Below are 14,796 nucleotides of genomic sequence, written 5' to 3'. Positions count from 1 at the left end.
CCCTAATTAATTTGCTATTCTGTTTGAAGGTGTCAAGTTTAAACGTTCATACTATTACACCATACTTTACTTAAATATTTTCAACCTAGTTTTTGTACCCTCAATCATCATCATTTTACTAATGAACGTACAGCTTGTATTACTGAAAAATTGGGACTTGTGACTGCTGTAATTATAGAAAATTTAAAAATGGTGCATGTTTGCAGTGACAAAATTTTCAAAAAATAAGTGAACTTAGCAAATTTTAAGGGTAAAAAATGTGTTATTTTCAGCAATTAAATTTTGGATATTATAGGCCGTGTCTATATATTACTCCATTTATCTTTCATTTGATTTTTTTGAGGTATTCGTAGCGTACTTACGAAACAGATGTGGATAGTTTAGAAAAATTTTGAAACGTTGGTTATAGTTTATTGGTTGAACTGGCATCGAATTAAAACAATTTGTTGAAAAAGAAAGCATTTTTAAAGTTTTCGATGAGCATTACGCAGAGTTCCATTCATTACAGAACCATCTTTGTATATATCTTAGTATTTAATTAATTAGAACTCAAAATTAGTTAGATTCGTTCTCTTATTGTAAATAGTCCTTCACCCTAATAGTAAATGTATGCATAGTGAAAAACTTAGCTTGCCACCGCCTCCACACATCGTGACAAATTGGATAAGCTATATCCGTTTCATTTTTTAAAATATTATTCTGTCTTATCCGTAGCTCACACGAACTAATGAAAATTAAAGTCGAACCACATGATGTATAAAACGAAAAAAAGAAAAGAAAAAAGAGACATCATCCAACCCACAAGACAAGAGCATAAGCCAAAGCCATGCAATCATGCACGGCTCAAAAAGTGGGTGCCCCAAAAACAAAATATTACAATGAATCAACAATATGATCGAAGAAAATAAAAACTTAGCTCCTGGGCTGCATCAGGATCAATCAAGTGAAACGAGTCGGAATTGGCAGAGGCATGAAATCTGTGAAACATGCCTCGCAGATACATGACGTCGTCGTCCACGCCGGCGCCAACGACGACGTTTTGCATCTTCTGCAGAAGCTCCACGTCAGCCCTGGAAGGCTTCCTCTTCACCGCAAACCCTAGTTTCCTTCCGTTGCAGTACATTGTCCATGCAGGCATGGACAACAGGGGACCCGAACCCGGATCCGTTTTGCACTCGAAGGCGAACCGGATCGACCCGCCTTTCATTTCCTTGGCTAGAACGTTTGTGGGGATGGCCAGCTCCAGAAGGAGGATCGGAGATGTTGAATCAGGGTTTGTTTGGATGCAGAGGCTCACTTTGCCGCGCCGCTGCCCGTAGATCGTGCCGGAGACCGTCGACGAGGAGGATCGCTTGTGGCGGAACTCGTTTTCTTGTGTTATCATGCAGTTGCACGTGGGGAGGAGCAGCTCCGCCACGGAGCGGAGGAGCCGCCACGACCGGACTTGTTTCTCGCAGTCCACGGCGGTGCGGCCGCCAACCGGGTAGGACATGATCATGGTAGGGTTGTGCTGAGAGAGAATGTGAATATGGTAGGGTTAGTGTACACTACATGGTGTTATTTATATTGATAGAATTATTTTTGAAATCAGAGATATATAATTAAATTGGTGGGAGATTAAAATACCGCGTGTTTATGCACTTAAGCATGCGGACAAGGAAGTATAAAGTGGGAAAAAATTGATGCGACTAATAATTGTATAGCCTTTTGGGCTGGAAAAAGGGCAAAAAGATAGATAAAACAATAATGGTGGGAGCATAATGTCAATACTTGTTTCTTTTTTAATACTGAATAATTCCCAAACTGTAATTTCGAGTAAGTTTATCCTCCTCTACGACCCATAATAGAATAAATCGTTGTGTATAATGGCCATTAATTAGTTAATTTGACTTCTAATTAATTATTAGAATGATATTATATATAGTATAAAATGTAATGCATTTTCTCTTATATATGTGAAAAGTTTTGCATTGAAATGTCATTAGATAAGGAGAGAGGACGAAGAAAATGAAATGAAAAGATCAAGCATTTATTTTCTAACTTGTATCCACGAAATTAAATATGTCTACTTGTGTTAATTAATATGTACGAATACTACGAAATAGGACGTCAATCTGAATTATATATATTAAAAGTAGCAGAACTTAATATATATAGTTTAATTACACGTGGCGAGTAATTAATTAGTCAAACGTTATAAAAAGAGACAAATATTATTGGGATGGAGAAGAGAATTCCTCTCAAAACAACCAACTAAACCTCCATAGTTTTGTCTATTATGGATAATACTTTGCTTCGTCATCATGTCCCTAAACAACTCCAAATTACAACTATTCAATTAATAATATATATATATATATATATATATATATATATATATATATAGAGTGGGGCTATAATAAAAACACATCTTTTTGTAAAAACTAAAAACGGCTGAATTCTATGTAGAACACGTATGAATTAGCTGTGTAACTGTATGAATTGCGAAAGGTCCTGAGTTCGACTGAATTCTATGTAGAACACGTATGAATTTCGCAATTCATACAGTTACACAGCTAATTCATACGTGTTCTACATAGAATTCATACATTTTAGCCGTTTTTAGTTTTTACAAAAAGATGTGTTTTCACCCTAGCCCAACCCTATATATATATATTAATCCCATCTTCTTTTGCCCCGCGGGCAAAATGATAATAATGTGATGATCTGTTAATTTCTTATTTTCCGATGAATTATGAGTAAATTATAATTTTGCTATATTTAAACACCCAATTACTCATTCATTAGTCATTTTTATTTTTTATTTTGAGAACGAAAGGATGCTATTATTAACACGAATCGGAAATAGCAATAGTTAGAAGCTAAGTAGGAAAACCTGACTTTGACATCATTAGTCAATAACTCATTGATTTTTCTAATTTTTTTCTCCTGTGACAACAAGATCACTGGATTATATATATAATAATTTAACTTCATTTCAGTGCACTAATACACCTCAAATCATAGGGTGTAAATTTGAAAAAACGATAAAGCATATAATTCCAACTGAAATGACGTGAGTATTTTTCGTTTCTTTTCCCTTTTTCTTTTCCTGTATATATATGTGCGTTTTTTCTGTACTAAATTTGAGGCAAAGATTGAGTTTTGGACAGAGAAAAAATAACAAGAGAGTAAATGTGTTGTATGGCCTGGATTCGCATTTCCTGCTCTCCGCCTTTTTCTTTTTTGGTGTGTCTACTTTTGTACTAAACGACGATGCAATCAAACAATTTCTTTAGTGTGATATTTTAAACATGATGATTTTGTCGTTTTTAAGAATTAAGTCAGGTGCAGTTTATGAAACTCTTGAAGCACCTCCAGTGGGCGACTCTAGCGCCGAATCCAGCCGTGTGGCTATAGCCGTTCAAGGGCTGGCACATCGGAACGGTTTGAAGAGGGCGCGGAGCTTAGCACTCGACTTTAGCAATATTAAATAAGGCGCGTGTAGTGCACGCGCTGTAAAAATATATATAAATAAAATATCTAATTTTAAATGGCGACAACGGCTTTTTCGAAAAAAATAAATAAATAAGTCTTTCTAGAAGAGCCGACTTTTTTCTTTTTTATTCTTCTTTTCTTATATAAATACCACTCTTCCTACAAAATGTCATCATCTTCCCATTCTTTCTTCGACTCAAGCTTTGATGATGGAGGTGCTATCCAATTCATGCAACTTGTTTATGAATTTTTAGAAATCTCAAGCGCAGTTGGTCCGTCGAAAAGCCCTCGGCGGCGAAAGCGATAGACGAAGAAAGCTTACATTCGTCGGGATCGTGAAGTCGGTGCTCAACGACTTTACAAGGATTTGCTCGAAATCCTGTCTACCTCGATTCCTTGTTCGACTCCGTTTCCATATGCACCGCCTCTTATTTTTGCACATAATCAATGTCGTGCAGAATAATCCTTACTTCCAACAACGAGAGGGCGTACGTGGCAGACAAGCTTCTCACCCTTACAGAAATGCATAGTTACTATTCGACAACTCGAAAATGGAAGTGCGGTTGACCAATATGATGAGTACTTGCGGGTTGCAAAGTCTACATCGTTGGAGTGCTTTACCAAATTTTGTCGAGTCATCGTCCAACTCTTCGGCTCAGAATACTTGAGGAGGCTGATGTTTGCCAACTGTCAAAGGCTTCTTGCACTGCATGAGGCAAAGCACAAGTTCCTCGGGATGCTAGGGAGTCTGGATTGCATCCCGTAAAATACACGAAAAATATTTTTATACCTTTATATTTATATAAAATTGATATCAACTCATTTACTAAATTTATAAATATAATAAAGAAAATAATAATTTTAACTGAATATATTTGAGGTGAATATTTAAAAAATAAAAATAAAGAAGAATTCGCAATAATAAAAATTTATATTGTGAAAGGCCAAAAAAAAGTTAAAAAGGAAAATAAAAATAAAACTAAAATTAACTAAAAATAGATTTATACAAATAAATATAACTTTTACATTTTAAATCAAATATTTATATAAAATATATTAAATTAAAACTTTTATTGTAATTTTTAATTTGATATGCATATTAAATATTTTATAATTAGTTGAATTTCACAATTTTAAATGAAAATAAAATGAAACAATAAGAAGATAAAGAAAAAGAGAATATAATTTACAAATAAATTTTTAATTTATTATAACTACAAGATTGTTATTCGATTTTAAAATCAATTTGAAATTAATTTTTTTTTTTTTTAATATATAGATTTGACTCAACTATGCCACAAGAAATGGAGATGGAATGTGGTCATTTGCAACTTCTGTCTACTCTAAATATAGCCTTAAATTAACAACATATTTCTATATAAATTTTCTTAAGCGGAAAAATATGATACGTGGGCCTCTAAAGAATACAGAGGAAAGTAAAAGGATAAATTGGATCCTTAGTTGAATCCAGTATCATTGGGCCGGAAATTAATGGCTTATATTTCTTAGTATTATATATTTGGAGGCTCCCTCACCAACGGTTTGGACTTTGGAGTTTGGAGGGAAGATCTTTCACCAATGACAGAACTAATCAATCAAGTATCAATCACTAGCACTTAAATATTTATTTCCAATTATAGAGAGTATATAAAGAAAAATATAGAACAATAGTGGGTAATCCATGGAATTTTGACGAAAATCATCATATGTTAATAATTTATTAATAAAAAAATTAATAAACTATTTGGTATAAATTTGAATATCTGACGTTCCAAATTCATTCTCATCACATTTGGTCATTCTCACTGCATCAGTTCTCTCTCTCTCTAGATCCTCTATATATGGTGAGATTTTAGATTGATTTGTAAGTGTTGATTTAATGTATCTTATGATTGATATTTATATGGAGGGGGGAAATTTTTACCTGGGTTTGAATCTTGAAGGGAGCGAAAATTGAACTATTTTTTAGAATATCGTTATTCAACACTATATACTGCTTTGTTTAATACAATATATAGCCTTATTCATTAGTCTCATGATTTCACGAAAAATAGCAATCTCATTGTAATATATCCCTATATAAAATACTTCTTAACATATAAAATACGAACTAGCTAAAATATATGAATTTTATGTAGAACACGTTTGAATTTGCTATGTAAATGAATGAATTGCGAAAAATAATTTATTTTGCTACCTATGAGATTCGAACTCGGAACCATGAATTCACCCAATAAGGTGGATCAATCAACCGTAGATCTTAATGATCCAAGGGCTGAAAATAGTTTTTATTTTATATTCTAAAATGTGTTGTTATTTTAGCTCATCCCTATATTACTATATACATAAGATGTGGTTCTAGTGAGAACTACATTTTTTGTGAGAATGTGACAACCGATATAATTAATTCATTCGTTGTAAAAATTAATGCATCCGCTGTTTAAAATTAATGGACTTGAAAAAATAATATTTTTGCTCTTTTTAGGATTGATCACTACTTTATAGTAACAAAAATACCGCAACTAATACAATATAATCATATTATAAATAGAAATCAAGTATCGTATTCACATGGACTGATAATCGAAGATACTCCAAATAATCCTAATAAATACCACCGCAATATCCAGGCAAACAGAAATTCAGTGGGAATATAAACTAGACTCAAACTGAACAAATAAACTCACGAAAATAAATCAAATAATAAAGATACTGACCCTAGGGAATGTACTATCGTTAATTAAACACATGCATCTAATCTATTGACTCAATTACCAATTTTTAATCCAGCCCTGATGAAAGATCACTATCATAATTTCTCTAACGAACAACTATGAAAGTAGATTAATAAATTCTCTACCACATTCAAGTCTCAAAAGAATAAATTAACTCCAAATAGCTCACAAATAATAGCTTCATATAGTCCACCTATCACATTCAAGTCTCAAGATAAACTATAACATGCATTCTTGAATCGGCTGAACAATTATCACCTTCAAATCTCAGACTGAACAGCTAGACTTGCAAACTATTGGCCAGATAATTTATAAGAAATCAAGCATCAGAAATCATGAATCAGGAACTGGAGGACAAATTGATATCACTAAATAAAATACACATATTCAATCAACAACATACAAACCCTAAAATCAGATAACGAAACTAGCCATACATCATAAAAGAAAACAATAACATACCTTAAAAAAAGCATTTGAAAAAAAAAATCGATAAAATCCATAAAGAATTCAGGATGAACAGCTACAATCTTCAATTTTACAGAAAATAAGAGGGAAAAAAGCGGTGTATAATAGGCCAATAAAATTACCTATATATAGGCACATGGGATAGATACAATAAATAACTCGAAAATACAAATAAAAACGCGTCTGGGCCAACATTTTAGGAGCTCGTTTGCTATGCATGATTAAGTATGGGATAGATATCTATAGCACCCTAATATGTTGTTTGCTTAAAAAATCATAACCCTTTATAAATTAATGGCCCGTTATCAACTATCCATATCTTTTGGCTTTTGTTTCACGCATGAGAGGTGTGATAGTGTAACACCTTTCTTATATATATATATATATATATATATATATATATATATATATATATATTACCAAACATGATATTAATATTAATAGACACTCCTCCTTAAAAAAAATTAATAGACATTCCAGTCAAAGATATCACGCATTATTTCATACCACATAGCAAACAAGCCCTAGAGGTTTTTCGCCTTTCACCTGCAGACATGGGCCGTGGCCATTCGTAGGACTGCGGAGGCCCTCTGTCTAAATGCGTAATGTTTTTCTTTCGGTCATATCTCCCTCATCTCCCTCATCCTAACTCTGATATGTGATCCGTTTGCGCCACGAGCTCGTATTGAGATATTTCTGTAGATTTCATCAAGGTATAAGCAAGTATCATATTTCACAAGATAAAACAGTTTAAGCACAAAATAGTCATCAAACACTTAAGTCTCTATCAAATTGACATCATAAGAACATGTAAAATGATAGAAAATTAAGTCAGTGTTATCAAGGATTCGAAGTCAAATGATGCACTCATCCAACAAAATGATACATTCACTATAAATCTTGATAATCAAAGGGCTGGAACAGTGAAAGTGATTTTTTGTTCTTATTTGAACCTCTCCATATACACACACACACACACACACACATATATATATAGATATATAGCTATTTTTCGTGAGATGTGAGAATAATGAATCAGTCAGTATATAATGATGAATAAGGCAGTATATAGTGTCGAATATTAAAAAAATTAGTAAAATTTTCGTAACCCAAGTAAAAAATTTTCCCCTCCAGATAAATATCTGTGATATGACACATTAAATCCACACCTAAAAATCAATATAAGATCTAACCATATATAAGGGATCTCATTGGAACCATTGCCTATATATATATATATATATATATATGGGAGGCTACGTTATATACATTTCTTAACCTATAAAATACGAACTATCTAAAATATATGAATTCTGTGTAGAACACGTATTAATTCACTGTGTAAATGTATGAATTGAGAAAAATAAATTTTTTGCTACCTATGAAATTAAAACTCAGAACCATGAATTCATCTAACAAGGTGATGAATCGACCATAGATCTTGGCGATCTAAGGGTCTGAAAATAGTTCCTATTTTACATTCTAAAAGGTGTTTTTATTTTAACCCACCCATATATATAAGGAGAGGTTCAAGAAAGAACCACTAAATAAAAGAAGAACGGAGAACCATTTTCAGCCATTCGATCATCAAGATCTACGGTGGATGCATCATCTTGTTGGATGACTGCAAATCCTGGGTTCGAATCCTGAAGGGAGCAATTTATTTTTATTTTTTTGAGTGCATTAATTTTAACAGTGAATTCATTAATTTTTACAGTGAATGCATTAGATTTGATGGTTCTCACGTTCTCACAAATAATGTAGTTCTCTCTAAAACCACTCTCTCTCTCTCTCTCTATATATATATATATATATATATATATATATAGGGGAGGGCAAAAATAAAAACACTTCTTAAAATATAAAATATAAACAATTTACAGCCCTTAGATCATCAAGATCTACGGTTGATTCGTAACCCTTTTGGATGAATTCGTGGTCCTGAGTTCGAATCTCAAAGGTAGCAAAAATTTATTTTTCACAATTCGTAATCATGTTGGATGAATTCGTAACCATGTTGGATAAAATTCGTACATTAAAAAACGTTTATATTTATATTTTAAGAAGTGTTTTTTGTCACACCCCAATTCTTGAATGAATAAATATAATCGAGGTGCAACTAATTCATAGAAATAAACAAGGGAAATACCTTGTAAAAACCCGAAATAGGATAGAAAGTCGGGCTATGCCCCTTTGGATCACAAGTTTTGTTTCATGCTTCTGACAACCGACATTCATTGACATATATTTAGTAGTGAAGAGTCTAAGCTCGGTCAGGTATATCATTTGAAATTTAACATGAAGATCTTAAGTTGGGAAAACAAAAGACTGATATGAGTAATTGCTACAGCGGAAGTCTAACATAGGAATTTATCGCTAGCCTCAGCTCCGTCCCGTCAGCACCGGCCAGCCAACCTGAAAACATTTGAAAGTATTTTTGGGCTAAGTACTAATGTACTTAGTGGGCATGCATTTTCTGAAACATCTCATATTTTAATAAAGACAGTTTATCCAATCATACTTGACATGACTTAGAAGGTTTTAAATTGAAAGAACTTCTAAGCATGTTAAAATAATTTCTTTCATTTGTGCGCACATGTCACACTCCCTTTCCGTTACTCGCTGTGATCCCGGACCTTTTAGCCACCGACGGATCCATTACTCCTGCTTTACTTGGACTGAGGGCGTAACCCAGCCAAGTTCCCATTTGGGACCCAATGCTCCGGAACACATCCCGTCGAGCACCCTTATAACGCCTCATACATGATTAGTGCCCGATGGAGATCAACCCACCAGGTCAGCTAATAGGTGTACACAATTCTCAAATAACGTGTTAGGTCAAGAGAGAACCTCGATCGATTCATTGTTGCGAGCCTTAAACGGAGCAGAGTGCACAAAATATTTTATTGGATAAACAGTTTGCATTTTATTGAATAAATAGTTTGCATTTCATTGAAACATTTAGAGCTTAATAACTCAATCATACTTTATACATTTGGAAAGTAAGCCCACCTGGTTAGGCAAAGCCTGAAGATCATAATCACATATAAACCTGTCTTGGGAAAGCAGCGCTAATTCCCCTGGTCACAAAGCCTACAAGAAATTCTATTCTTAATAGGTCTCATGAAACTAATCTTAATGTATTTATGGATGTACTAAACATACTTGATTCATCACGCCGGGTTTTCAAATTTAATGAATAAATACTTGAAAACTAAATTTCTTGAGTTAAGAACACCAACAATATTCTTACTCGACTTTCTTTTGAAAATTTGATTTAATGAAAACCAATTTAAATCATGAGTACTTTTATTTGCAAAAAATGCATATGCAAATACATGTAATAAGTAATCACTTAAAATATGCACATAATAATAATATAATATTATTATGCAAATCATCTTTAAAATAATTAATCAAACTAATTATAGTCAAATTAATTAAATTATGGACTACCCAAAATAATTAAATGTAGGCCTAGTTTTTAAAATTTCGCAGCCCAAGCAATTAAAATAAAGGCCCAAACTATTAAAAGAAATCGGCCCACTTGATTGTATAAGGGACAGCCCATGCTATTAATAATTAAGTCGGGCCCAATCAAAAATAATCTCAGCCCAACTCCTTTACAAAATTCGGCCCAGCTCTCTAAGGCCCAAACTTCCCTAAATCCCTTCTTCAACACACCCACACACACAAACACACGCAAACACACACACCTCAGCGGCGCAGCAGCAGCCTTTCCCCCTCCCCCCTTCTTCCTTCTCCGGCGGCGGTAGAGTCGCCGGCCGCCGGCCGCCGGCCGCTCGATCCTTAAACCCCCCCTTGTCTCTCTCTCTCTCTCTCTCTCTCACGACAGAACACACACACTGAAACATGCCATCACCATCTCTCTCTTTCTCCCGAACTCACGGCCGCCGAGGCCCATCTCCGGCGAAAAGCGCCGTCTCCGGTCACCCTCACCGTCACCTTCTTCTCTCTCTCCGTCCGTTCACAGATCGCCCGACGACAGCCGAAGAAGTGGACTGCCGCCGCTGACCTCCCTCGCGATCTCTCTCTCGGCCTTCCGGCAACAGCAGCCGAGCCACCGTCGCCGACACCCTCAGCAATACCCAGCCCAGACCACCTCTCTCTCTCCAGCCGTGGCCGGGCAGCAGCGGCACCGCCGCCGTGACCTGCCCCTGCCTCTCTTCCTCTCACTCTGTGTCGGACGGACGACAGCAACCAGCCATCGCCGACCGCCTCTAGTCGATGAAGGACGCCGCCTTCATTTCTACCCAAACCCGGCTCAGAGCGGCGACAAAGCCCTTGCCTCACCGCCTCTCCCTCAGATCTCCGGCCGACAGCAGCAGATGAAGCAAGCTGCCATCGCCGTCTCAGCACCCTACCCTCTGCTCCCTCCGGCGGACAGCAGCGAGGACCGCCGCATCCCTAATCTCGACTCATACAGCCAACAACCACATCAAGGTTCGAAATCAAAGCAAGACAAAGCTTCAAGACTATTTTTCTTCTTCTTTTTATTCATTTTCGATTTTCATCATTGTAAAACATTTGATATGTTTGCTTAAACACATATATGAGTATGTATATATATATATAAATGAATGTATGCATATGTGTTTCTCTGTGAATGAACGAAAGGAAACATTACAATTTATAGAGTAGAATTTGGAAGTGAAACCTTTATAAGGATTCTGCTGGATCAGTTTCTGTATATGCTTAGTTGCTGAAATTCTTGAGCTTCGGATTTTCTTGTGAGAGAGATGCAATATGTTGGATGATTGTGTAGGATGGAAGATGGAAGCTCGGATCAACCCAGCTATATTAAGTTTGCAAAAATGAGGGAGTAGGTGGGTGTGGGAAATGTCAAACTAATATGGCGCATTTGATTTGGTAGAAAAGTTGGGATCTGCATTTGATTTGGTAGAAAAGTTGGGATCTACACAGCCTGACTTTTGGTGCTGGAATTGGGCTGTAGAGTGGGCGGCTATGAGGCATAGGGTGGGCGGCTATGATTGGACAATTTAAATTCCTCAGGATAAAATTGTCGTAACTGTAATACTACTTCAGGGTTGCTAATTAAAAGCTCGTGAAAATGCTTGAATGTTAAATTAAATAAATATGCAATGCATATAAATTTAATAACTAAATTTACAAATGCTTTTGTAAATCATTTTCGTTGGAATTAAAATAAATTCTTTTTCTCAATCCGGCGTGAATCTTCTTAAATTTAAGTTAAAAAATACTCTAAATATAGCTACGAGGAAACGGGGTGTTACATTCCTCCCTCCTTATAAAAATTCCGTCCTCGGAATTGCATATTTGGTATTCTAGTTTGGGATACTAGACTTTCATTATCAGTGCGGCTACATAGCTTGATTGTTATCGCATCTTTCTAATTGTGAGAACACCATGTCTATAGTCTCGAGAACTAGTGACAAACGAACTCATTCTAATCATATTATGCTTATCGTGATGGAAGAAAAATCTTATTGTGGCAACTACATAGTGAGAGGCTATACATTGGGATGACGCTCTACTCAAGGTCAAAATCCTAATTGACAATCACCGAGATCTTAGTCATGTGGGCTGGCCAGACCCAACAAAACGAATCACTCAGTCAAATGAGAGCTTCGCCCTCAATCATGTCAACTTCTTATTCATGTAAGGTTCTGGTCAAACTTCTAACTTAAAACACTTACTAACAAGTACTTCATCATCAGTTACTGATACCATGAAAGTCCATTCTATGCCGTTCTAGCAAAGCTATCACGACTAACATCATAATCATAAGCAACATAAGTTCTTATGTGAAAAACTTAATCTCACTGATATTGAAATAGCTCAAGTGAATCCTTAGTCTTAAGGCATTGCCTCTATGTTGTAACATATCTATGTTAAACATTTCTATCTTACTAGTCCTTACTTAAATCGATCAAGCGGTGCTATCACGATTAACATTCTCAAGCATTCTTGGGTGGTACTCAAACAGTTTGTAAGAGGACCCATCATTCTAATCATATAGGCAGTGAACCTAAAATGATAACATAAAGCTTTCTCATCATTCATTCATACATACATACATACATATATTTGCTTTCTTTGAAATTTTGAGTCATATGGACATTAAATGTCCCTTTCATGAAAAACTTTGCTTATGCCGGAAAGATTCAAGGAATCTAACTCGACCATACATACATACATACATTGATTCGTTAAGGGCTCGGGTTGTCCCAAACACGACATTGAGCTTAGTTATATGAGTCGAAGACCCAAAATAACAACATGAAGAATAATTTGCAGTTCACATAACATCATAAACATAAGGCGCACATTTTCTTGAAAACTTTCATAACATCTGAAATACATATATGTATATTTTTGAAACTATTATCGTACCTTGGTTGCGGCAGTGTGACGGTGAGCTGAGGGCTATTGAAATTCTTAGAAATCTCGAGATACTATTCTAGACTCGACATCAAAAGCTTATGGTTATCAGAATCATGAAAGAAAACTCATGCTCTGATACCATTCTGTCACACCCCAATTCTTGAATGAATAAATATAATCGAGGTGCAACTAATTCATAGAAATAAACAAGGGAAATACCTTGTAAAAACCCGAAATAGGATAGAAAGTCGGGCTATGCCCCTTTGGATCACAAGTTTTGTTTCATGCTTCTGACAACCGACATTCATTGACATATATTTAGTAGTGAAGAGTCTAAGCTCGGTCAGGTATATCATTTGAAATTTAACATGAAGATCTTAAGTTGGGAAAACAAAAGACTGATATGAGTAATTGCTACAGCGGAAGTCTAACATAGGAATTTATCGCTAGCCTCAGCTCCGTCCCGTCAGCACCGGCCAGCCAACCTGAAAACATTTGAAAGTATTTTTGGGCTTAGTACTAATGTACTTAGTGGGCATGCATTTTCTGAAACATCTCATATTTTAATAAAGACAGTTTATCCAATCATACTTGACATGACTTAGAAGGTTTTAAATTGAAAGAACTTCTAAGCATGTTAAAATAATTTCTTTCATTTGTGCGCACATGTCACACTCCCTTTCCGTTACTCGCTGTGATCCCGGACCTTTTAGCCACCGACGGATCCATTACTCCTGCTTTACTTGGACTGAGGGCGTAACCCAGCCAAGTTCCCATTTGGGACCCAATGCTCCGGAACACATCCCGTCGAGCACCCTTATAACGCCTCATACATGATTAGTGCCCGATGGAGATCAACCCACCAGGTCAGCTAATAGGTGTACACAATTCTCAAATAACGTGTTAGGTCAAGAGAGAACCTCGATCGATTCATTGTTGCGAGCCTTAAACGGAGCAGAGTGCACAAAATATTTTATTGGATAAACAGTTTGCATTTTATTGAATAAATAGTTTGCATTTCATTGAAACATTTAGAGCTTAATAACTCAATCATACTTTATACATTTGGAAAGTAAGCCCACCTGGTTAGGCAAAGCCTGAAGATCATAATCACATATAAACCTGTCTTGGGAAAGCAGCGCTAATTCCCCTGGTCACAAAGCCTACAAGAAATTCTATTCTTAATAGGTCTCATGAAACTAATCTTAATGTATTTATGGATGTACTAAACATACTTGATTCATCACGCCGGGTTTTCAAATTTAATGAATAAATACTTGAAAACTAAATTTCTTGAGTTAAGAACACCAACAATATTCTTACTCGACTTTCTTTTGAAAATTTGATTTAATGAAAACCAATTTAAATCATGAGTACTTTTATTTGCAAAAAATGCATATGCAAATACATGTCATGCTTAGCATATAATAAGTAATCACTTAAAATATGCACATAATAATAATATAATATTATTATGCAAATCATCTTTAAAATAATTAATCAAACTAATTATAGTCAAATTAATTAAATTATGGACTACCCAAAATAATTAAATGTAGGGCTAGTTTTTAAAATTTCGCAGCCCAAGCAATTAAAATAAAGGCCCAAACTATTAAAAGAAATCGGCCCACTTGATTGTATAAGGGACAGCCCATGCTATTAATAATTAAGTCGGGCCCAATCAAAAATAATCTCAGCCCAACTCCTTTACAAAATTCGGCCCAGCTCT

The 14,796-nt window shown here is 35.2% G+C and overlaps 1 protein-coding gene and 2 long non-coding RNA genes across 3 annotated transcripts; all 3 read right to left on the bottom strand.

The window, feature by feature from the left end:
- Positions 1 to 728: 728 nt before the first annotated feature.
- On the bottom strand, positions 729 to 1,673 carry LOC131001477 (protein MIZU-KUSSEI 1). Its single transcript, XM_057927865.1, has one exon. The coding sequence runs from the start codon at positions 1,496 to 1,498 to the stop codon at positions 884 to 886; it is 615 nt and encodes a 204-aa protein (XP_057783848.1). The 5' UTR covers positions 1,499 to 1,673; the 3' UTR covers positions 729 to 883.
- Positions 1,674 to 8,830: 7,157 nt separating this feature from the next.
- LOC131001475 (uncharacterized) lies at positions 8,831 to 9,907 on the bottom strand. Its single transcript, XR_009093948.1, has 2 exons — positions 9,693 to 9,907; positions 8,831 to 9,095 (listed from the first exon to the last, which is right to left on the bottom strand). It is a non-coding gene; the product is annotated as an uncharacterized LOC131001475 (long non-coding RNA).
- A 3,380-nt stretch (positions 9,908 to 13,287) lies between these two features.
- LOC131001476 (uncharacterized) lies at positions 13,288 to 14,364 on the bottom strand. Its single transcript, XR_009093949.1, has 2 exons — positions 14,150 to 14,364; positions 13,288 to 13,552 (listed from the first exon to the last, which is right to left on the bottom strand). It is a non-coding gene; the product is annotated as an uncharacterized LOC131001476 (long non-coding RNA).
- Between the last annotated feature and the right edge of the window lie 432 nt (positions 14,365 to 14,796).

Source organism: Salvia miltiorrhiza, chromosome 8 (genome assembly GCF_028751815.1).
Source record: "Salvia miltiorrhiza cultivar Shanhuang (shh) chromosome 8, IMPLAD_Smil_shh, whole genome shotgun sequence".
Classification (NCBI taxonomy): Eukaryota; Viridiplantae; Streptophyta; class Magnoliopsida; order Lamiales; family Lamiaceae; genus Salvia; species Salvia miltiorrhiza.
This window is presented reverse-complemented; position numbering and strand designations above follow the sequence as displayed.